At 48.4% G+C, this 24,301-nt stretch overlaps 1 protein-coding gene across 4 annotated transcripts in view; it reads right to left on the bottom strand.

The window, feature by feature from the left end:
- Window positions 1-24,301, bottom strand: part of WHRN (whirlin) — an 89,289-nt gene that overhangs the window by 18,094 nt on the left and 46,894 nt on the right. For all 4 annotated transcript variants that reach the window (XM_036856810.1, XM_036856809.1, XM_036856808.1 and 1 more), the window contains exons 4-7: window positions 4,783-4,985; window positions 3,649-3,685; window positions 2,263-2,475; window positions 1,233-1,442 (exon numbers count right to left, since the gene is read on the bottom strand). In XM_036856810.1, coding sequence (XP_036712705.1) covers window positions 1,233-1,442; window positions 2,263-2,475; window positions 3,649-3,685; window positions 4,783-4,985 — 663 coding nt within the window. The remainder of the gene's footprint in view (window positions 1-1,232; window positions 1,443-2,262; window positions 2,476-3,648; window positions 3,686-4,782; window positions 4,986-24,301) is intronic.

Genomic DNA, 24,301 nt, shown 5'->3' on the forward strand with positions numbered 1-24,301 from the left:
CGCAGCCCCAGGCAGGAGGCAGCCTTCTCCCCGCCCCAGAGGAGATCTGCTCAATCCGAAGCGTGACATCGCCTCCACTGCAGCTGCGTCCAGAGCCAAGAGGAACATGTGGCAGCTTCCTGGTCACCCCAGGAAGGACGAGGACTCTTGGGGGATGAAGGTGACTTGGGATGGTAGGGATAGGAGGTAGAGGAGTAGAAGTTTCCCCAGAAACTCAGATCCCCAGAGCTAAAAAAAAAAAAAAAAAAAAAAAAAAGCTATATTGGGAGCTGGAGTCCCCAAGGGAAAGGCACACATGCTCCAGGGCTGTCTCCTGGTGGCTGCAAGCTCATCTGTGCCCACTTACCACCTGTGTCTGCAGGTGGACATCACCGCACTCTCAGACCTCCTGCTCCCCCAACAGGACAACGAACACAGTCTAACAGAGATTCCACCCGTAAGAGCTCCCAGCTCAGTGTCTGGGAGTAACAGCGTTTAAGGAACTCGACTTTCCCACTCACTTTCCACAGCAGAGAGGCGCCGAGTGACCGACAGACAGGAGAGGACAGGATGGAGCCGAGCCAGCTCTCCTGACCTCCAGCTCCGGCTCTTCCCACTGCACGGGCCTTAGTCACTGGCTGTTTCCCATGACGGATAATAAGGCATTTCCTCTGCACCTTCCTTGCAAAGGCCTCCCGGGGTTAATCTGCCTCTGAGCATGCTGGGGGCAGAGTCACACCATGAGATGGACCAGATGCTTCTCTAGGGGCTGGTGCATCTGGGAGAAAGTCAGGCTGGGCTTTGGGGCTCCAGAGAATCAGGAGGGTGTGTCTCAGGGAAGATCCCAATCACCAGGACCACGACCACGAATGCCCTGTGTGGTCTCGTGGGATCCCCGCATGGATTGGCATTATTTTTTCTATTTGTCTCATGACCTGTGTTTTTCACCTTTCTCCCCCAGCCTGCACCCTATCCCCCAGACTGTGAGCGCCTGAGGCGGGGCCACAGCTGCCTTGTTCACCGGTTGTGCCCTAGAGCCCATGCCTGGCATGCAGCAGGCACCCAACAATTAGGAGGTTTTCACAGGTGAAAAAACCGAGGCTCAGAAAGGCAAGGCACAGAGCTGGCAAGGGGCTGAATGCCAGCACAGGCTCCCAGTGCTGGGATTCGAACCTGGATGGGTCTCACTCCAAAGCCGTTATCTTAACTCCCCTGCTGGCCATCAAGCCAAGGACGGGGAAGGGGCAGCTCACCCTGGCTGAGCTGACAGTGGTGGAGGTGCCGTGGCTGCCCGTGGACGAGCCTGTGTCGCTGCAGGAGACCATGGAGCAGGTGTCCCCGGCCACAGGGCCGCGGGGCTGCCGTGCCTTCATCGACTCGATCTCCCGCCTCAGCACCAGGTGGTCGAAGCGGTCCAGGTCTTGCGGGGAGATGGTGCCTCTCACCTCAGAGAGGAGCAGGAACTGGAGGCAGGGAAAAGCTGGGCACTCAGCAGGGAGCTCCACCAGCAGGTGGGACGGCCCCCTGCCACCCCAAATGACCTGCATGCAAACTTGGCCACCGGCCTCCCCTCCTTCACCCTCGTGGCTCCCCACTGTCCTAGGAGAAAAGTCCAAGCACCTTCGCCTGGAGGCCGGGCCCAGCATCATCTGACCCCTGCTTCCATCATCTCACCTCTTCCTCCCCGGTATCTCAGCCTGCACATGAGGCCGCAAGTCCCTGAACAGGAAGCCCCTCGCTGTCCCTTCCCCCTCCTCTCCAAATTGCGTTTCCTCTGTTAAGTCTTCCCAAATGTAACCACTCCCAGTGGATTTAATCACTTCTTCCTCCTTGCAGCTTTTGAACCTCAAACAGACTTCCACTAGAGCGGGGTTCTCAAAGAGGGCAGCACGGCACAGTCACTTGGGGGGCTCGTAAAAATTACTGGTGGCCGGCTCCCATCCACAGATGCGTGCGGTCAGCCAGCCTGGGGTGGGGCTTGAGCATCGCTTTTTAAGAGCAATCCAGACGATTCGAAATGTACACTCAGCATGGAAAGCCGCTGCGTTAGGGCCCCAATCACAGGGGACCTTAACTGACAGTTTCCCCAGGAGTCTGCGGGCTCCCCCAGGGCAGGGTCTGTCTCGGTCCCCAGCCTCCGCCTGGGGCTCAGTTTGGGCCTGACTCTTTGTGGGTTCTCAGGAAAGGAGTGGGGGACAGAGGGAGGCAGGGAAGGATGCGGAGACCCTGAGAGCTGAAGCCAGGCGCCCCCAGCCCCGCCTCGCCCGAGGAGGCGCGGGTCACCTTGGTGTGGGTGTTGAGCAGCTCACACAGGGCCATGACGAGGGCCTCCACGGACACGCTGCCGCCGCGGTACTCCTGCAGGTAGTAGGCCATGGTGGCGCGCTCCCGTTCGTTCAGCAGGTGCCGCGCCTGCTCCTCCAGCAGCACCTGCGTCTGGTTCCCCAGGCTGCTCAGGGTCACCTGGGAGCCGGCCGGCCCCTTGTAAAACCCCAGCTGAAAGACAGCAAGACAGAGGCCTGGGAATTCGGAGCCGCTCTGGAGGCAAATGGCCAGGCCCAGCCAGCGACCCCCCTGCCGAGGGAGGGGGTGGGTCCCTCTGAGGTCTCGGCCCACATGGTAAAGCTGCAGATGTTACCGGTATGTTCCCAGAGCACGCGGCCTCGTGCAGTTGCAAAGCGCTTTCACGGCTCATGCAGCACTTTTACGTATGTTATCTCATCAGAGCCTCGTGACCATGCAGAGTCAAGCAGTATGATGATTATGGTTCCCATTTTACTCTCTAGGTTGAAATATCTTTCTTGGTATGGGGATAATAGTAATTTTATTTCCAAAACATAGCTCAGATCTGCACCCACACACTCCACCCTTCAGAGGCACTGCCTCTGACACCATCAGCTGTGTCTAAGACGCCATCCGGTCTCCCTCCTTGTCTTTTCTGCCTCTCTCTGTCACCTACACGGAGCTGCTGAGAGGACCTCGTGAAAACACAGATCTCCTCACCTTGCTCCCCTGTTTAAGCCCTTCAACGGCAACCTATCATTTTAGGTTAGCAGGCAAACCTCTTACACAGCCCACTAAGTCCTGGGTGATCTGGCTCTTCCACCAACAGGCCAAGTGTGGCACCTGCCTCAGGGCTCTGGCACATGCTGTGCCCTCTGCCTACATCATCGCCCTCCTGCTCCTGCCCAGACTTTGATCTCACTAACCTCCACTTCACGTTCAGTTTACGGCCCAGACACCGTGTCACTACCTCAGAGAGCCTTTGCCCTCTCCCTCTGGCCTCTCCCCCAATCTAAACTAGGTGTCTCTGTCATTCTCTCTCATCAGACGCAGCACCTTTCCTGGATGGCACTGAAAGTCTTTTGTGATTAGATACATGTGCAGTTTTGTTTTGTTTTTATGTGTGTCTCCTTCACTGGGGGTAACCTCCACCAGGGTGGGGACCTGATCTGTTCCGTTCGTGCCGTTAACCCAGGTGTCCAGGGCGGTACCCAGAACCTGGTGGCACTCACAGACGTGTGTAGGATGGAGGATGGACAGTCAGCGGGCTGCCCAGATGAAATGAGATCATGTCCGTGAGTCTCCCAGCCCACCCTGCCAGACCCAGAGCTCCCCGCATGGGGAGCTGTGAAGAAGCTGAAGACACCCAGACAGAGAGCAGCCTACCTTGTTGGTCCCCTCTGCTGTGAGATCCCCAGGAAAGCTATGAAGAAAGACAAGCATGTTCAGCCCCATGTCTGAGCAGTTCAAACAGGCACAGGGAAGGGAACGGCTGCTTTGCTGCGGGATGAGCAAAGCTTTGGGAGAACTATGGCCTGCACTCGCCGGGGCCGCTCAAGGGAATATCAACCCCTGGACAGAGGGGCAGCTTCTGTCCTCCTGACCAACCATGTGGATGGCACTTCTAAAACCATGCAAGGTGGTCTCCTGAGTTGTTTCCAACCCTACAGGGGCCAGGGAGGTAACAAGGAGAGGAGAGACTGAATGGCAACTGCCTCGTGGCCTCGGGGTCAGGCCAACATTAGAGAGGGTAGGGATGGGGTCAGCTGGAGATGCTGAAGTGCAATGCGCAGGTGCAGCTTGGCTCCGGTCTATTTTCACAAAAAAACGTGGGCTCAAGCTGCCAGGATCCCTGATTTTCAAGAAGCAGCCAGAAATCCAGTTTTTTTCATGGGAAACCAGATGACCTTTTAAATGTTGGTAACTAATTTTTTAAAGTTATAATACTGTGCAGGTGAAAGGAAGAGAGGAAGGAGGGAATGAAGAAAGGGAGAAAGAGATGCTCTGGGCGTGTTTGGCTTGGGGGCCACCAGCCAGTCTGAGACTTCTGATGGAAATCCAAAGGTGACACTACATTATTAGCAGCTACGCAGCCCACCTGGCAACTGTATCTCACTTTATGACTCCCAAGACCCTTTCACCCAAGTGACGCATGGGATCCTCATCCACACATCTGGGATGGGGGCTGGGGTTATGACTCCCACTCCTCAGACAAAGCAACTGAGGGCCAAAAAGTAAGTTATGTGATTTGCTGGGGGGCAAATAAAGAACGGGAGAGCCAGATCCTGTGGCTCAGCTTTCCAAGGGAAACCAAGGCCAGGAAGGGAGAAGGGATGTGCCCGAGGTCCTGCCCGGCAAACGGAAGGGACGCCGGGGCTGGGACCACAGGCTCTGAGAATCAGTGCAGTCTTCACAGGTCAGGGCATGGTGCATGGCGAAGAGGTGGGAAGGGCTGTTACTGGCTTTCAGAAGTGGCCCTGGGGTCCTGGGGCTCAGAGCGAGAGAGCAGGGCAGCCACACCCTGTTGAGTTCATGGCGGTGTCCCCGATCCGGGAACTGGCAATCCACTTGGTCTCGTCCACGGTGGTTCGGGCATGGGGCAGCCTCCCGACGTCCTTCACTGTCAGGATGAGGTGCTGGGATGACTTGAGCAACCTGACCGCTTCGTCGTGCAGGATGCTGAGAAAGTTCTGCCCATTCACCTCCAGAATCTGGTCCCCAACCTGCCAAGACCACAACACAACACAGTCACCTGGGCTGTTTGCAGGACACCAACACATCAGGGCTTCAGAGCCCTGATCCCAATTCTCCTCCCGGGTAGCCTACCAAGGAGGTCACCGAGCCTCAGAGAGTCTATGCGGGTGCTTGAGGTCATACAGCAGGAGGCTCAGAGAGGTTATGTGAATTCCTGAGGGTCACACAGCAAATCAATGGTAGAACCAACTGTCCAATCCTGATCCTCAACTCATGTTCCTGTCACTAGAAAGGGCCACCTCCCCTCAACTTAGCAATGGCTTTGAGGGATGTGTCTGTGAGATTCCCAAGGGTCCCCTTATCTAGAAAACAAAAGCCATTTCAGAGGCCTGGAGGTGGGTGGAATTGGGGGTAGGATGAGGTGTGAAGGCAGAGTTCCACTATTTTCCTTTTACACTCCTACACTGTTAAAATTTTTACAAGCATGCATTCTTATATTACCTTAAAGTGTAAACATCATTTTAAGTTACTCAAGAAAAAAAGCAATAAATGAGAAAACTAGCCTTCCGTTAAAGGAATAATATATTGCTTGGATTCTTATGACAAGAAGGCGGTTTGGGGCTTCCCTGGTGGCGCAGTGGTTAAGAATCCGCCTGCCAATGCAGGGGACACGGGTTCAAGCCCCTGGTCTGGGAAGATCCCACGTGCCGTGGAGCAACTAAGCCCGTGCGCCACGACTACGGAAGCCCTCGCGGCTAGAGCCCGTGCTCTGCAACAAGAGAAGCCACCGCAATGAGCAGCCCGCACGCAGCAACGAAGACCCAACGCAGGCAAAAATAAATAAAATAAAATAAATAAATTTAAAAAAAGAAGGCAGTTTTATTTTGTAACATAAGAACATATTTTATAATGAAAGGAGTAAAAAATAGAAAAAACGAGCCTTCCAATAAATAACAGTATGTGACAAAACCAGAAGAGGTTGGTTGGGAAGCTGCTGCAGTGTGACCCGGGGCATGTCAGAAGGACGTGCAGCATGTTTAAACTCGGAGGTTCGGTGCTTTTCCTCTGTTCACCGATGGGTGACCAGAGGGGGCTGCCCAGGGTCACAGCCCACCGTGGCCTTGAAGGGCAGCCCTGTAATGCCAATTATTTTTTATTTTTTATATTTGTTTATTTATTTATTTATTTGGCTGTGCCGGGTCTTAGTTGCGGCACAAGGGATCTTCATTGCCGTGTGCGGGATCTTATAGTTGTGGCAGGCAGGCTCCTTAGTTGTGGCTCACAGACTTCTTAGTTGCAGCTCACCAGCTCCTTAGTTGCAGCATGCATGTGGGATCTAGTTCCCTGACCAGGGATCAAACCCGGGCCCCCTGCATTGGGAGCGTGGAGTCTTAACCGCTGGACCACCAGGGAAGTCCCCATAATGCCAATTATTCCTGGCTGCTTTTCCTTCTCCCCCCCGTCCCAGCCTGCTGATGGCACATGGTCACCCCCAGGGGCGTTTTCCAGCATTTTTCAAAGCAGAATTTGGGAAAGGTGAGCCAACTGGGAATTTGGAAGAAAAAGAGAATAAGATGTGGTGATGAGGCTGAGAACTGAAACCCTGGTCCCCAGTTTCTCATCTTTTCTTTAACCCCTCACCTGCTGTTGGGGAGTTTCCAGAACAGAAAGTGGTTACAAATTCAGACTTTCCCACCCTCCTCTGCACCAGCGTTGATGTGCTCAGAGAAGGTCCACTGCATCTTTGCCTCCACAACCCCCATTCAACATTTCCTGCACACCTACTACGTGCCAGGCTCTGAGCTGGGACACCATGCACCGCCAGACAGACCACACCCTGCTCTCAGGCTGCTCAGCGGACTCCGTCTTGTGCTGTAATTGGGTTTTCCCACCAGCCTCTCCACACTATGTCTCCAGGGCCCGGCACACAGTAGGAATGCAATAAAAATTCATCAAATGAATGAAGAGTCAGACACCAGTCCCTCCATTCCTAGCTCCAGGACGATCTCTGCTGCAGCTCAGTGGGGACCAACACATGACACCAGCCTGGGGCCCCAAATTTCAAACCACTTTTAACCAGATGCTGACTGTATGTCAAGAACCTCGTCTGTCCCTTTACATAGTTTTCCTTATTTAATATCTTTAATATCCTGCCAAGTAGGTATCATTGCTCTGCATCTCACCAGAGAGAAGACAGAGGCTCAGAGAGGTTAAGTAAATAGTTTGTGGTCACAGAGCTAGTGAAGAGGACAGCTAGGGTGTAAACCCAGGTCAGGTCCCAAGGCCCTAGTGCTTTCTACTGCTGGGCTGCTGTCGGGCTTCAGATCCAGCACGTCCAAAGCCTGCCATTCCTCCCTAGCCCTGCCCGCAGCATCCAGCTCTGAAAACCCACCCCCATCATAAACTCTGCCTTTATTCCCTGCGTAGACTCTCCAGGAAGTCTCACCTTCCTCCTCTCCCATCGGTCCCCTAACCTGGGTCCCCACCTGCTCATACCTGAGCTCCTGAGCTGGCATCCTCCTCCGTGCATTAACTTCTAAACTGGCCTCAGACCTAGCACCCGATAATGTTTCTTCAACTTTTTGCTTTCATGATATCCTTCCCGGCTTAAAAAACCTCAACAACCCCTACAGTCCAGGAGGCAGCATAACGCTATGGTTAAGGGTTTCAAAGACCATCAGATTCAGGTCCAAATCCTGGCTCTGCTACTTCCATGCCACATGAGCTCAAGCAAATCCCCCAATGAGCTTTTGTCCCTTAGTTTCCTCTGGTGTAAAATGGGGAATCCTAGCCCAGGATTGCCCTCCAAATAAATCTCTCTAGTCATCAGCATGTGTTTCCCAATGCCACCAGCAATATCAACAATTTTTTTCTCTCTTTCTGCATCTTGGAGCTCCCTTAGTTGAGAAACTGGGGTCCCTGAGAACTTAGGCAACCCCAGCTGGTTTCCTTGTAAAGAGCTAGAGGTGAGACCCAACACCTGATTCGGGGCTTGGCACACAGCAAGTGCTCAATAAGTGCTTATGTGCGGAGGTATGGATTTCGCCACTTCCCACTGTGCCTCTCTCCCAGCTGGTGTTCCCCCATGCTGAGAAGCAGAGCTGTGTCAAAGGAGAGCTTCGCAGGCAGGCATTCGGGCCTTACTGAGAGCCGAGGGATGCTCTCAAGGCAAGGTCGGCCCCCTCAGCCCATGTCATCACAGTCTCCCCGAGTAGCGGCTCTACCTCTCCCCTCTGCCCCCGGTTGTCCCCCCACAGATCCGAGCTGGAACCAGGCTGTACTTTTCATCTGCTGAAGTGCTCTGTTTCCTTAAGTATCCCTCTCAATAGCTTTGGCTTTTGTTAAGCTAAGGAAGTCAATTTTAGTCTTTCCCACACAATTTATTTCATCCCAGCAGTTTAATTAAAGGAAGTCACATCTGAGAGACCAGATAAGTGAGGGCATCCTTTTGTGAGCAAGCCTCTCCCTACAGGTCCAGGCCCGGGGGAAGCAACTCAATTCTACAAGCACTTACCTGGCCCTTCACAGCGAGGTGGAGAAGCAGGGAATGCCCCAAATATTGCATGGGACGTATGTACACTAAAAAAAGTATTCGCTCTTTAGCTGGAACTCAGATTTAAATGGTGGCCTGTATTTTTATTCGCTAAATCTGGCAACACTGAGGTCGGGGTGTCAGTAGCCTCTGGGGGCAATGGTTCTTGGGGGTGTGTGTACCGATTTAGTGCTATGGTTTCCAAACTTCAGTTACTCTCCCTTCCCTGAGAGCTGGGCACCTGTTATTTATGCAGTGCTGTGAATCACCTGCACACATTTACTGCAGCCTCCTCGTAAACATCAACATCCAAGAAATCAGTCTGCTGTGCTAATCACATTTCCCCCTAATGCCTGCTGAATGAATCCCTACCCGATCTGTGAGTCAGTGTGGGGTTCATGTGCAATCCACCTGGGGAACAGGTGTGAAGTAGGAGTCACACTCTGGAAACCCCAACTTAATGGGGGGCGGGTACTTGAGCCCGTCTTCCCCATCTCTTTCCATCCTCTCCTATCTTTCTTCTTCTTCAGAGCCTGTTTTAAAACTGAAGCTCTGGACGGGGTTGTCTCCACACAGCCCTCTGCAGCATCTGAGTTGGTCTGAGTGACTCCCATTTCTGTGTCCAGCTCTCTCTCTCATTCCCTCTACTTGTTGGAAAGCTTCCCGTGGTCCGGGAGCCCTGTCGGAACAGGCGTCTGCATGTTCACTGTCATTCAGAATTCACAAGCCACGTTCAAATAAATCCAGCATCTCACCTGCTGTTCACAGCAGCCCCAGGCCAGCAGGCTGTGGAGTCGCGTCCCTACGGTCCAACAGAAAGATGCCTGTGGTTCTGAAGCCAGGCAGCCATGACACAGTGGCCGTGTGGTCCTGCACAGCTCAAGTACACTCCTCGTCGGTAAAAGGCACATGATACTGCCTGCTTTTTCCAGGTCTCTGAGAAGCAAGTGGGACCACTCAGCACAGAGCCTGACACTCCAGAGGCTTTCGAGAGATTTTCATTCACTTCCTTTCCAAATGGCGGGGACAGGTTGACATGTCAGCTTGCTCAAGGTCATGGTCACACATGGACAGCGAGCCAGCATTTGAGCCCAGCCTCTCCCCTAATCTCCCCCAACCCTGCGCCACCTTTACCCCACATAGTGTCTGGCACGCAGGAGGCATTTAGTAAACGGGAAGGGATTGCAGAGACCCCTCCTCTCTACTCTCCCAGGCTCGCTTCCACTCACTTCCCCTTTTCCTTTGGTTTGTGCAATGTGAAGTCCAGGTGGAGTGTTTAAAGGTCTTCATCTGGCTCTTCCCCTAAAGCACTCCCTCCCCACCAAAAAAAAAAATACCTAAGAGCTCTCTGTGTTTATTCATTGAAATGTTACTCTCTCCTTCCCACGGTAGCCAGCTCCGGAGTTAGATAACCCGGGCTGGGGAGGGGGAGGGCGGATTTAAGGCAAAAAGGAAAAAGGAAAATGTGGCCACTGTCAGGCCTCCCACGGTCCCCTACATATGGGGAGACAGGCAGCACAGGGACGTGTCAGGGACCACAGAGCGAGGCAACAGCAAAGCCCAGACCCTGAGGCTGATTAACCAAGGAAATACCCACCAGCCCAGAGCTGTCAGGACACGACCCCCTGGAGAAGGGAGAGACAGGAGCAGAGCGTGATCGAGTGTCTAACATTGCTCAGCTTTCAGACAGGCGCCGATGGCGAGGACGTAGAGGGATGCATAAATAAAGGAGGCTTTATTTTATTTCTCACCACGGGCGTCCTATTCATCACCAGTGATGAAGGAGCAGAGGATGGAGCGCGGAGGTGCCCTTCATTTTAAGGCAGAGCAGAGACTCCGCCATCATCCACAGCCACCGAGAGACAGGCCCGGGGTCAGCATGCTCCGAGGAGAGCGGACAGGGACTTCAACAAGGACAGGACACTGGTTTCCCCCTGAACTCGGCCAGCCAACCACCAGGAAGCAGGAATTCACTTCCCCTGGGTCTGAGGCCCCTGGAGCCATGGAAAGAGCTCAGCAGGCTTAGGAGTGAGCTGGCCTTGGTAATGATTCCCTCTTACTCCATAAGAGACTTGGGGAAAATAATGTTACCGCTCTAGGCCTTTCTTCCCTCAAAACGGGAATAAGACCAGCATCCGTGAAGAGTGTTACACCAACTAAATGAGAAGCCATTTGCTGTGTGGTTACTGAGCACAGACCCAGGAGTCTTGCCCTCGGGATCTAATTCCAGGCTCTGCCACTTCCCAGCTGTGTGACCTCGGGTAATTTCCCTGCCCTCTCTGTGGCTCAGTTACCTTCTCTGGAAAATGGGGAAAGCATCAGTGCCTACCTCATAGGTCTGAGGATTAAATGAGTTAATACACTCTCCACTGTATCCCCAGCACCTAAAACAGCACCTGGCACATGGTGGGTGCTCAATGAATATTTATTGAATGAACACATACAAAGCAGGTAAAACAATATCCAGCATACAGTAAATCCTCAATAAATGTTAGCTGCGTTTTTGAAAACCATATTTACCCTTAAAGTGACCCTTGGTCACTCACCAACCAAATATTGCAATTCTGCCTCCTCTGAGTCTCTCAAAGCCATACCCTCCGCCTTTCTACCTTCCGTGTCAACACTCACACATGATGGCCACACCCACAAGGCACATACTGTTATCCCCATCTTACAGATGAGGAGGCTGAGGCCAGAAAGTGAAGTGACAAGAGCTGGGATTTGGCCTTCGTTCTGCCAGCCTGCCAAACCTCTGCTCGAACCAGTATCGGCTCCTCCTCGAGGAAAAACCAGCCTATCCTTCCACCTCTGACAGGACCTCTCAGTCCCAGGCATTCTGCCATGCACACAGTAGGTGCTCTGTTCTTGCCTGGTGAAAGGAACAAACGAGCCCAAAGAACCCACGGAAGGATGGCAGCAGGGCTGAGCTCCCACATCAGAGGGAGGCAGGGGAGAAACCTGCCAACCCCTCGACCCCCATGCTGAGCTGGCAGGCAGGAATCCGTCCTCTCCAGATGCGCATGCCAGTGGGAGCCTCGCTGGGCCAGGGCCCTAAGGAGGCTGACTTCAGGCCCTTCTTCACCACCTTCCCAAGTCTTTATTGAAATGGATTTTGCGGCTTCAAATGAGGACTCTGCTGACTGTAGCATTACCACAACGAAAATTCAAATTCTATTGAAGACTTTTATTGCAATTTGAATCTTTAATAGTCTTCCATGTCAGGTTTAAAACTTAAATAGGCTTGTTTTCTTCCTTGCTTTTTTTTTTTTTTTTTTTGGTACAAGTGAGCAATGCAGTTTTAATGAGACAACATTAGTTTTTTCCAACAGTTCAGAAGTCAGTAAACCTTGTCTGTATTTTTTTTAAAAAAGATCAAAGTAAATGCTCAGAAGGTTCCTAGAACAAACAAGCTGTGGGTGAGGGCTGGGTCTGGGTGAGCTCATCACACAACCCTCTCTGGTAAACCTTGCTCTCACAAGGCAGAACCCACTCAGACATGCCACGGATGGAACTGGCGGACCTGGTGCATTCTGACTTCCTTCTGGTTCCTTCTTCTCACACTAACACATCCATTGTCAGTCTTTGCTTACTCTATTCAGGACATGGGCAGCCCTCAGAGAAGGCCTGCTCTAACCCCCAGGTCATCAGTGGAAAAACTGAGGCCCAGAGAGGGGAAAGGACTTGCCCAAGGTCATACTCTGAGTCAATGTTGGAACGAGGGCAGAGAAGCCACTCCTGAGCTCTTCTCACAGGAGAGTTTGGCTTTCAAGTAAACACATCAGAGCAATTACAAAGGTCAAACCCAGGAGGAATAACAGCTATCGAACCCCTTGAGCACCTCACTCAGGCCAGTGACCTCATACAATTTGGCTCTACACTTAATAAGCACCACCTGAGGCATGGAATGGTATAGCCTGTTCTATAGATGCAGGCAGGGAGGCTCAGAGAGGTGAAGTCACTTGCCCAAGGACACCCACCAATCAAATAGCAGAGCAAGATATGAACCCAGCCCAACTGCTATTCTGAGCCCCAGACTTGTATTCGCCTACTCAACATTTCAACTCAGATGACGCAAAGGCACTCTAAACCAGCACTGTCCGAAAGAACTTTCTGCAGTACCAGCCCCAAAGCCCTCATCATAGTTTGAGACCATGCTGGGCTGTAAGCACTGAGTTCAGGGCCAGAGAACTGCACCCCCCTTGCATGGCACACGGGAGGCACCCCACCAATGCATGACAGATTCAGTAACTTGTGAATAAACAATTAGATGAATGGATGAACAAATATACGAACAAGCAAGCTAGTCCCCTTGCCCTTTCTGGTTTCTGTAGACAGGCAAGAGACATTTTCCATTTATGTAAAGGTCTAGTTTGACAAGGCCAGGGCATGTAGGGAGGCTGGGTACTTGCAGCCTGGTTCTGTGCACTGCAGCAGGGAAAGAATATCCAATTTGTCAATCACAAGTAAGGGAAAGAGGTAAAAACACAAACCACAATTTAGTTTTGGCTGGAATTTCACTCTGGGAAATGGTGCACATTTATCCAGCCCTTCATTTTGGAAGAGAGAAAACTGGGATGAGGGGTAGAGAAAATATGCCATGGGTCTGAGGCCTCCTGGTAAGTTGGGGTAAAGCTGGCCTGGAACTAGTCCTCTCACCTGCTTTGTGCTGCTCCACAGACCTGTAAAAATCAGTGAGTTCTCAAGTTCAAGCCTTCATATACACAGAGTGACCAATCAGAAGAGGTAGAGTATATACTCTATGCTCTATACTCTACATTTATAATGGTGACAGAAGAGAGAAAACAGGAATAAACTTAACAGGAAATGTGTAACACACATGCGAAGAAAACTTATAACACTCAAAATGGACTCAACAAATTGGAAAAAAAAAAAAAAAAGATGGCCTGTTGTTGGAAAGGATTCAGCATCATTAAGATGTCAATTCTCTCTCATTTGAAAATTTAACATTATCCCCATAAAAACACAAACAAGCTTTTGCTAGATAAGCTGACATAAAAAGTTCATGTGAAAAAATAAAACTGCACATGGAGGAACCCTAAATGCATATGGCTAAGTGGAGAAAGCCAATCTGAAAAGGTTACATAGTGTATGATTCCAACCACATGACATTCTGGAAAAGGCAAAACTATGGAGACAGTAAAAAGATCAGTGGTTTGCCAGGGGTTTGGGGAAGGAGTGGGGGGATGAACAGGCAGAACACAGGATTTTTAGGGCAGTGAAACTATTCCTATGATACTGTAATGGTGGATACATTTCAGTATACATTTGTTGAAACCCACAGAATGTACAATACCAAGAGTGAACCCTAATGTAAACTATGGATTTTAGTTAATAATAACGTATCACAATGTGGCTCATCACTGTAATAAACGTACCACACTAATTAAAGATGTTAATAATAAGGGAAATTGTGTGTGAAAAGGGTGGATGGAGAAGGGGTATATGAGGACTCTATACTCTCTGCTTAATTTTTTTATCAACCTAAAATTACTGTAAAAATGAATCTGTTAATTTTTAATAATAATTTTTAATTAAAAAATCAAAATACGAGAATAGCTATGAAAACCCTGATACAGAATTGCTACCTTCGGAGGAGGTACCAGATACTAAATCCTGCTCTAAAGCCTCTGCAATTAAACGGTGGGGGACTGACCCATGAGCAGATGGACAGACAGGGGAACAGGCTAGAAATAGGCCCGAGGACACACAGAAATGTAGTACATGATAAAGGTGGCATCACAAATCATTGTGGCGAAGATGGGCTTTTAATACATAGCTCTAGGATAATTATGTAGCCATTTGGAAACAGATAAAATTGGATCCATATCTTACACTGCACACAAGGATAAATCAGATCTGCATGGAGTTCAGGGCCAGTGTGCTAATCAGAGCTTTAAAAAGAAAAATGTATTTACAAGTGTTAAAAGAAAAAAATGGATAAAATGCTCTATATCTAAGAAAGGTTTTCTAAAGAGACCTCAAATTCAACAGAAGAAAGAATTGGTAACTAAACTAAATGATAATTTAAAAAACTTGCACATTGGGAAAAAAAAAAAACTCTATAAGCAAAGTTGAAAGAAAATGACAACCAAGGAGAAAACATTTGTAATACATGTCACAGATGAAAGGCTAGTAAGCCTTAATATATAAAGAATTCTTAAATTTTAGGGGAAAAAGTCCAAAATCTTGACAACAGAAGGATAATAAAAGACACAACCAAGTTACAAGAAGACATAAAAATGGTCCATACACATAGTAAAAGATGTTCAATTTCACTCATAAGAAAATTACAAATTAAGCTACATCAAGATACCCTTTCTCACCTATCAGATAGGAAACAATTAAAAACTTGACAGCACCTGTCGGGCATGCTCAGACATGGCTGGTGGGAATTCAGGATGGAACAACTCTTATGGAGTGGGACATCGCAACATTGACCAACTATATATGTATTTACCCTTTGACACAGAAATCCCAACTCTAGAAATTTACCCTGAAGATACACTTCCCAAAGTGACAAAATACATATACATGGAGTTACCCACTGCATCATTGTTTGTAACTGTAAAATATTGAAAACAATCTAAGTGCCCAGACAGAGGACAGCAGTTGAATAAAGTACAGCAAAGCCACACAGTGGAGTACTATGCAGCTATAAAAAAGAATGACAAAGATTTCTGTGCAATGACATGCAGTGATTTCCAGGATGCTAAATTTTTAAAAATTAACTGAAAAAGAATATCTATCGCATACTACCTTTTATATAAGAAAGGCAAAAGAACATATACATGTATCTGCTTATTCTTGCAAAAAGAAACAGAAATAAGCCAGAAATTAGCTTATTTAGTTGTCTTGCGAGGAGTGGTGGGGGTGGATAGAAAGGATGTGGGGGAGAAGTAATACTCTGAGTACGTTTTTTTGTACAGTTTTGATGTTTTTGTTATTCAAAAAGTAAAATTAAATCAATAAAGATGTGGGGAAACCCTACTGAATTCCAGCAGAAACAAATGAACCTATTTCAAATCAATAACAGAACTAAGGTGAAGGGGAAAAAAGAAATAACCCAAGTAACACAGTACTTTGACTATAAACACTCAGTTTACAGACAAAATGTACTGCAAACAAATCAGGAACACAACTTAGTGGGTTCGTTTTCCAGTGGTATGTGTGTGGCAACTGCAAAACTACTTTTGTGTCTTGTAAGACTGGGCAAATGATAAATATAATGAACCATCTAGACAAGAACCAAGAACCTCCCTCAGGGCCAGCACTATGCTAGGTGTTGGGGATACAGTATGTACTGTACTGTATTAGTTCCCTATAGCTGCTGTGACAAATTATCACAACCTTAGTGGCTTAAAAGGACATAAATTTATTATCTTACAGTTCTCAAGGTCAGAAATCCAGCATGGGTCTCAATGGACTAAGATGTCAGCAGGGCTGAGTTCCTTTCTGGAGGCTCTAAGACACAATCCATTGCCTTGCCTTTTCCAAGCTTCTAGAGGCCACCACATTCCTTGGCTGTGGCCCCATTCCTCCATCCTCAAAGCCAGCATCTTGGGGTTAAATCCTTCTCATACAGCCATCTTTTTTTTTTTAATTAACTAATTAATTTATTTATTTATGGCTGTGTTGGGTCTTCGTTTCTGTGCGAGGGCTTCCTCTAGTTGTGGCGAGCGGGGGCCACTCTTCATCGCGGTGCGCGGGCCTCTCACTGTCGCGGCCTCTCTTGTTGCGGAGCACAGGCTCCAGACGCGCAGGCTCAGTAGTTGTGGCTCACGGGCCTAGTTGCTCCAGGGCATGTGGGATCTTCCCAGACTAGGGCTCGAACCCGTGTCCCCTGCATTGGCAGGCAGATTCTCAACCACTGCGCCACCAGGGAAGCCCCAGCCATCTTTCTTGTTCTCTCTTATTATTCTCTCCTCCACTTTTAAGGCCTCTTGTGATTACACTGGGCCCACCTGGGTAATCCAGAATCATCTCTCTATGTCAAAGTTAGCTGATCAGCAACCTTAATTTCATCTGTAATCGTAACTCCCCTTTGTCATATAACCTAACATATTCACAGGTTCTGGGGATTAGGATGTAGACATTTTTGGGGCTCATTATCCTGCTTACCACATGGGTGGTACTCAAAACACGGTGGCACTCATGGTTAGCCAAAAAGAACCAAACACTAAAAGGCTTTCACCACCCCATCTGGGTGAGAAAGTTTAACAGGGCATCTAGCACTTTGCCAGCTGGAGCACACTTTGGTTCAAACTTGCTAAGAAATATTTGACAAAGTGGTACACAACTTTTGCAACTCTACTTCTAGGAATTAACCCCAAGAAAATTATCATGACTATGCAAAACAAAAAGTTTCAAAAATAATTTGGACCCCTCCCTCTTAAATGTCTATGAATCGATCACTCAAATACCCTATGGTATATCCATACAGTGATGCTATAAAGTCATAAACAATAATGTTGCAGAATATTTAATGACATATAATTATTTTTTCCAATTAAACTTAAAATTGCATCTAATAGAAATAGGCAAACAGTAAAAAATGGGTATAAACACAAATCGTAAAAATCTTGCCTCCCCAAAGCTCCCTTCCCTTAAAAACACATCTCAGGCCCCCAGACTACTGAAGTCACAGGCCCCAGGACTGAGACTAAGAAGTAACCACCATTATACATATATAATGGAGTACTACTCAGCCATAAAAAAGAACGAAATTTTGCCATTTGTAGCAACATGGATGGACTTGGAGGGATTTATGCTAAGGGAAATAAGTTGGACAGAGAAAGACAAATCTATGACATCACTTACATGTGGAACCTAAAAGATACAACAAACTAGTAAATATAACAAAAAAGAAGCAGACCCACAGACATAGAGAACAAACTAGTGATTACCAGTGGGGAGAGAGGGGGAGGGGCAATATAGGAGTGGAGGAGTGGAAGGTACAATCTATTAGGTATAAGATAGGCTCAAGGATGTATTGTACAACATGGGGAACATAGCCAATATTTTGTAATAACTGTAAATGGAGTGTAACCTCTAAAAATTGTATAACTGTATAATTTTTTTTAAAAAAGTAACCACCATTAACAGTTTCTTGGGCATCCTCCCAGGAACTCTCTTCACATATGTAAGTATGTACAAATATACTTCTCTTCTTAAAAAAAAATGGAATCACATAACACCACTCTGTACCTTAATATTTTGCAAAGGTCTTTCTGAAATGCAAAGATGTTATGGAGGATGGGGGAAAGCAAATAGTCTGACCCCAACTTTGCTGAACTATTTTTGTCCATATCCTTTGCCCTGTGAGCATAACACTCTGGAAGGACAGACACCTAGACTGTTGCATGAGGTTTTCCCTTAGTGTAGGATTTTCTACATCTTCTACAGTGGTCATGCTTTACTTGTGAATTCAGGTTTTTTAATGTTATCTTAAAATTGCCCATCTAATGTGGTCTTCAAATGTGTCAAAGAGACTGGGAAGAAATATGCCGAAATGTTCACAGGAGTCGCCTCTGAGAGGTGAATTCCAGGCAATTTTAATTTCAAGCTCTTTATTCATTTTCTCTGCTTTCCAGACTGCATATGAAGACTATATTGTTGAGGGTAAAGAAAATAAATTCAAAAAAGAAATGTAAAAATTTGCCAGGGGGCATGATATAAAGCTAACATCTCCCTTGACATTTGGGGGTCTGGGGAAGAGCGGGCCTGGGCCCTTGGCATATCTGCTATGCCACCCTGGAGAAGAATCTTTTTTACACCATCCAGTCCAATCCTTGTCTCTTAGTAATTTGGGATAAGTCATTCTCGTCCCTCTCTGGGCTCAGCAGCTTGCTGGGACAGATAGGCTGGGAGGCGATTTAAGCTCGTCTGGAAAGATCCCCTGAGGTTTCTCTCATTTGTTGCTCCTTTTAAAATCTTACTTCAGTTGGAAACAACTGAACGCCTGACTTCAAGGGAATGGTTAGGTAAATTAAAATTCAGCCAGAAGATAGAGTATTATCATGCAGCTATTACAAATTGCACTTATGAGAAGTTTTTAATTACATGGGAAAACGCAAGTGAAAATGTGGGATGCAAAATAGTATATACTGTATAATATCATTGTGTAAAAGTGTACAGAGAAAGAAATAAAAGAAGCTACATCAAGGTGCTAACAGATGGAAACAACCCAAATGTCCATCGACTCACAAATGGACAAACAAAATATGTTATAGCTACACAACAGAATATTATTTCACTATGAAAAGGAATTTACTGATATATGCTACAACACTATGTTAAGTGAAAGGAGTCAGACACCAAGGCCACATATTCTGTGATTCACTGATATGAAATGCCCCAAATAGGCAAATCTTCAGAGACAGAAATGGGGGTGACTGCTAAAAGGGTACAGGAATTTTTTGCAGGGGGTGGGGGAGATGATGAAAATGTTTTAAAATTAGATGGTGGTGATGGTTGTGCAATCTTATGAATGTACTTCACTGATCTGCATACTTTGAAAGGGTGATTTTTATGGTATGCGAATTATATGTAAAAAAATAAAAGATGTTAACAAAGGTTGTCTTTGGAAGGTAGGACATCTGGGTCCTTCTACTGTCGCATGTTTTTGTGTGTGTATTACATATTGAATCTATTACTTTAATAGCTGGAAAAAATAAACAAAAAAGAAACAAAGTCCCCCAAAGGGTGTGAGTTAATAGTTCTAGTACACAGCCCCACCCAGGTCTCTGGACTCCCCAGCCTCTGAAAGCTTTGGCCTCCTTCTGTCTGCCTTACAGCAAACAGCTCCTTGATTCTGGAGTTAATGCAATCAGTCCAAGTGCTATGTGTCTCTCCAGGTTTGTCCAGCCATCGGTGAGGTCTGGGAAAAGCCGGGGTCTCCTTCCCCACCCCATGCCGCCTCGCCCTGCCTCTCCTCCCGGTCAGCCCCCAGGTTCCCCTCAGCACACCTGTAAGCCCCAGCCCATGTCTCTGTGCCTTTGCTCCTGCTAGCCCCTCCCTGAAGATCCGTCCCTTTACTTCTCTACCTGGTATAATTGTCCACAGTCAACACCCCAACCAGATTACACAAGGGCAGAAAGCACATGTCTTTTGGCTCCTGCTTTTGTGTCAGGCACACACACACATGTTTAGCAAATCTCAGGTGCCTGAGTGAATACCCTGTAAGGTCCAGCTAGGGAGCTACTTCCTCTCTGCAGCCACACTGGCTCTCCTCCCCTGGGCTGATGGCTCCCTCCCGAGGTCCCAGCCCAGGCAGGGGAGTGCAGTAGTTAACTTCAAGGATTTTGAACCAGCTCTGCTTGGGTTCAAGTCCTGGCTCCACCACTTCCTGGCTGTGTGACCTTGGTTAAGTCATTTAACCTCTCTGAGCCTCACATCCATGAACAGGGACAAAAACCTTTTTAAAAGGTGGCTGTGAAGGTTTAAAGGAGCTAATGTACGTCAAGTGATTGTACATAGTAGATGCTGTGTGTTATTCAAATATTATGTAGTATTGGTATTAATATGGTACCTAGTTTGCTATTTACTCCTCCCTCCTCCTCAATAGACTGAGATTTGAGAACAGTAGCCTGTATCTTTGTCCAGCAGTAGCCACAACCTAGGAGCTTATGAGAAATGCAGAATCGCAGTCCCCATCCCAAATTTTCCAAGTCTTACAGGCTCTCCTAGAACCTTGCCACTCTCCATCAGGAGCTGTAGTGGCTTGAAATGTGTCTCTCCCCCCAAAAGAGTGATGTCCAAGTCCTAACCCCCAGTACCTGTTGAATGTGACCTTATTTGGAGATAAGATCTTTGCAGATGTAATTAAGTTAAGGATCTTGAGAGGAGATCATCTTGGATTTAGGGTGGGCCCTAAATCCAATGATTGGCATCCATAGAAGAGAAAGGAGAGAGAGATGTGAGACCCAGAGACATGCAGGGAAGACCAACTGACGAGGAGGCAGACACTGCAGGAATGCTGCCACAAGCCGGGGAATGGCAGGGACACCAGAAGCTGGAGAAGGCAAGGAAGGATCTTCCCCTAGAGCCTTCAGAAGGAGTATGACCCTGTCGACACCTTGATTTGTGGGAGAATAAATTTATGTTGTTTTAAGCCACTAAGGTTGTGACGATCATTTGTTACAATAGCCCTAGGAAACTGATACAGGAAGTAAGAGTTATTTCCTTCCCCTTGAACCTGCCTTCTGAGGCTGGGTCATAAAAAGAATACAGCTCTACTTGTCTCTCTCCCAGGACCCATGCCCTCAGAATCCCTCTCTAAGCCACCATGCTTAGAAGAAGCCCAAACCAGCTCTGTGAGAAGACGGCATGGGGAGGCCCGTGCAGGGAAGAGCTGGGGGCCCCCGGCCAGCAGCCAATGCCAACCTCCAGACATGAGACAAAACAAGCCTCCCAATGGCTCCGGCGCCCAGACTGAGTCTTCCAGCTGTAGCCTGAGGATCACGCAGCCGAGACAAGCCGCCCTGCTGTGGCCTGTCCACTTCCTGACCCGGGGCAAGGCTAAGCAGAATCTGTGGCTATTGCACACCTCTTGGTTTTGGGATAGTTACGAGGCCATAATAACTGCAGCTCTTGCTGAATCATAATCTGCACTTGACAAGGTCCCTGATAATTTGTATGCATGGTCAAGTGCCTGAAGCACTGCCCAGCATGGTTACTGACCTCTCTCAAAGCCCGTCACGTGTGCCCTATCCCACAGCAGGGGCTGAGGAAATGCTCGCTGATCGTTGTTTCCCTTATGAAACGGCGCAACAGGCTGACCTCAGATCCAGCAAACCATGCACGTCCTCGATATACAGGCACCGAACTTGGCATGGCCACGTGTGGAGCCAGAGGGCAACTGACGACCCTCCCGTGCTGGTCAGTCACCGCCCAGCTCCTCGGGCCCTTCCCTTGGCCACTTGGGACAGGGATGAGAAGGAGAGCCAGCCCCTGGAAGCCCCGTCTTCCTCCTGTGGACAGCACGGTTCACGGGGGCCGTGGGCATCTGAACGAACCGCTCTCCCCTTTTCCTGTGACCAGGGCAAGCCACAGCTGGGCTCCTGCTTCACGTGGCCTCCCTGCAGAAACTAAGTGTTACTCTTTTCTGCAATAGCCTGCCTGGGAGCAATTACTACCCTAGCAGGGGCCCCTTTAAAAGTCAGGAGGTAGGAGTAAGCGACTGGAACGTTTGCAATTTACTAAACACGCATTCGGAGGCTAGTTCACAAACCCGGCTAGGAGAGCATGCTATGGAAGGACTGAGAATGTGGCACAGCCGGTGGGAGTGGGGTGGGGGGGGAAGAGGCTAAAACTGTCGCCCAGCACGTGCCAGGATTCGCAGGAAAGAAACCACCTTCTGGCTCCTCGGAAAGGTGTTCATCATCTGGGCAGATCCATCAGCTACCCGAGAGTTTCAGACGCCATCAAGGACCAGTCTCACCCACCAGCACACTCACTCTTGTGGATACTGAAGGTCACTCACATAATCACAGCTACCATTTGAGGGGAGCTAATCCTGTGCCAGGCACTGGGCTTTACCTGCATTTGCTCACTGAGTCTTGACAATATGGTACTTAGGACACAGGTGGCGGGGGTGCTGGTATCATTATTTTTACTATTTTTAGAGAACCTGGAATCTATGGGAAGCACAACTCCTCCCCCACAGTCCTTGGAAGGGAAGCAAGATGCCAGCTGGAGGTTCACAGCTCATGGATTCCCACCCAGGAGAAAGAGGTGGCCACCGCACCCCAGGGAAAGGCAGCCCCAGGGAAAGGCCTGGCAGAGAAGGCCCTGCTCCGGCGAGGGGCTTGGGAAGGGAGGTAAAGCCAGCCTTCTAAGGTGGAGCTTGGCAATGACGTGAAAGCTGTTATCCCACCTCTTGCTGAAAGAGCCAGGGGACTTTCAAGGCTCCAAGCACTCAGGGGCTGCTCTGCCACGATTCCTCGCAAGCAGGCTCCGTGCAGGGCCCGGGCTGGCATGCCGGCGAGGAACTGAAGGAACAGCCTGGTTTATTCCATCCCGGCGGGGCAACGCCAGACTGACCCTTCACAGGGGAGGCAGGACCCACAGCGGAAACCACATGGATGGGCATTAGAGCTGAGAGCCAGGCCTGTGACCTTGGCCAGCCCCTTCCTGGCGTGTGACCTTGGGCAAATCACACCCACTTTCGGAGCCTCATTTTTCTCATCCACAAACAGAACCAATTCTATTTATTTACAGGCTTATACTGAAAACCAGAAATAATTTTTTTAAAGCTAGCATATTTTTTTTTCTTTTTTTTAACATCTTTATTGGAGTATAATTGCTTTTTTTGTTTGTTTTCAGCCTTTTTTTTTTAAATTGGGGTATAGTTGTTTTACAGTGTTGTGTCAGATTCAGTCTTAAGGTAGAGACATAACTATGCAACATGACAGTAATATTTTGATAATCACTTATTGTGTTGTTGGTTCTATTTACCTATAGCATTCCTATATACATTGCAGGTTAGCAAAGCAAATGTTTCATTGGCCCCAGTCTTCTGCAAAATGTCCTATCATTAATATTGGAGTACAACTGCTTTACAATGTTGTGTTAGTTTCTGCTGTATAACAAAGTGAATCAGCTATACGTATACATATATCCCCATATCCCCTCCCTCTTGCGTCTCCCTCCCACCCTCCCTATCCTACCCCTCTAGGTGGTCACAAAGCACTGAGCTGATCTCCCTGTGCTATGCAAAGCCAGCATATTTTGAATACTTGTATCTGTGTTAAGTGCTTTTATAGAGGTTCTCTGCCTACATCCCCACAAGTTCCTAAAGGTATTATTTTCCCAGCTTTACAGATGGGGAAACTGAGTCCAGGGAGATAAAGTGATACAGCTGGTAATTTTGACTCCAAAGTGTGTGCATTTAACCACCACGTGACACTGCCTGGTAATGACTCACAGTGCCTGGCACAGCGGGTATGAGAAGTGGTTGCCGTTGTTATTAGTTTTCCCCAAATAATACTTTCTTGCTGAAGTACAGCTTTAATCATAAATTCTTATTTAGATAATCTTAAAAGCTGAGCTAGGCCCGTGCTCTCCCATGGAGATGGCACACATCCAGTCATCCGGGCCCCAGGTCCCCCTTCTGTCCACAGTAGACACTACTGTGAGAGCCTTAGCTTAGCTAAGTATTCTTTCTGGCAGAACCCAGTTGCAAACACACAAGTACAAACACTTCTGCAGCCACACTAATTAAATGGCATTGGCACACAAGACAGAGATTATTTGCTGTCCCTGCGAATGGAAAGAGCACTGGGTTTGGAAGCACAGAAACATGGACAAAGCCTTTCTCAATGTAAAATTTAAAAAACCACGTTACCAGTCAGAGACATTCTGACTTCTGTGTTCAGCCATCCAGTTGGCAACGGAGGTGAGCACGTGGCCTCAGAGAGCTCTGCATTTGAATGGCCAATTCTCTGCCAGCTAAGAACACGCTTTGGGGCGAGCTGCTTAATCTCACTGAGCCTCAGTCTCTTCATCCATAAAATGGGGATGACAACAATCAGTACCTCTGCGAGGGGCTGCAATGAGGACAGACGAGATGATCCCTCCTGGGCGGGACTGGGCTGGGAGTGGTCGGTGAAAATTAGTGCTTTTGTGCTGTTGTTATTCTGTAGATTTCAGGAACATCACTGGGTGTGTGGAGGCAGGAGCACACACACCACATACACAGAGAAACAACCCGAAGTCAAGGATTATTCACTCCTCCCTCACCTCCCGGGGGCAGTGAACTCAAGCTGCCCAGTTTGCGTGAGAACCATTTTACAA

The sequence above is a fragment of the Balaenoptera musculus genome, chromosome 6 (assembly GCF_009873245.2).
Source record: "Balaenoptera musculus isolate JJ_BM4_2016_0621 chromosome 6, mBalMus1.pri.v3, whole genome shotgun sequence".
NCBI classification, from domain to species: Eukaryota; Metazoa; Chordata; class Mammalia; order Artiodactyla; family Balaenopteridae; genus Balaenoptera; species Balaenoptera musculus.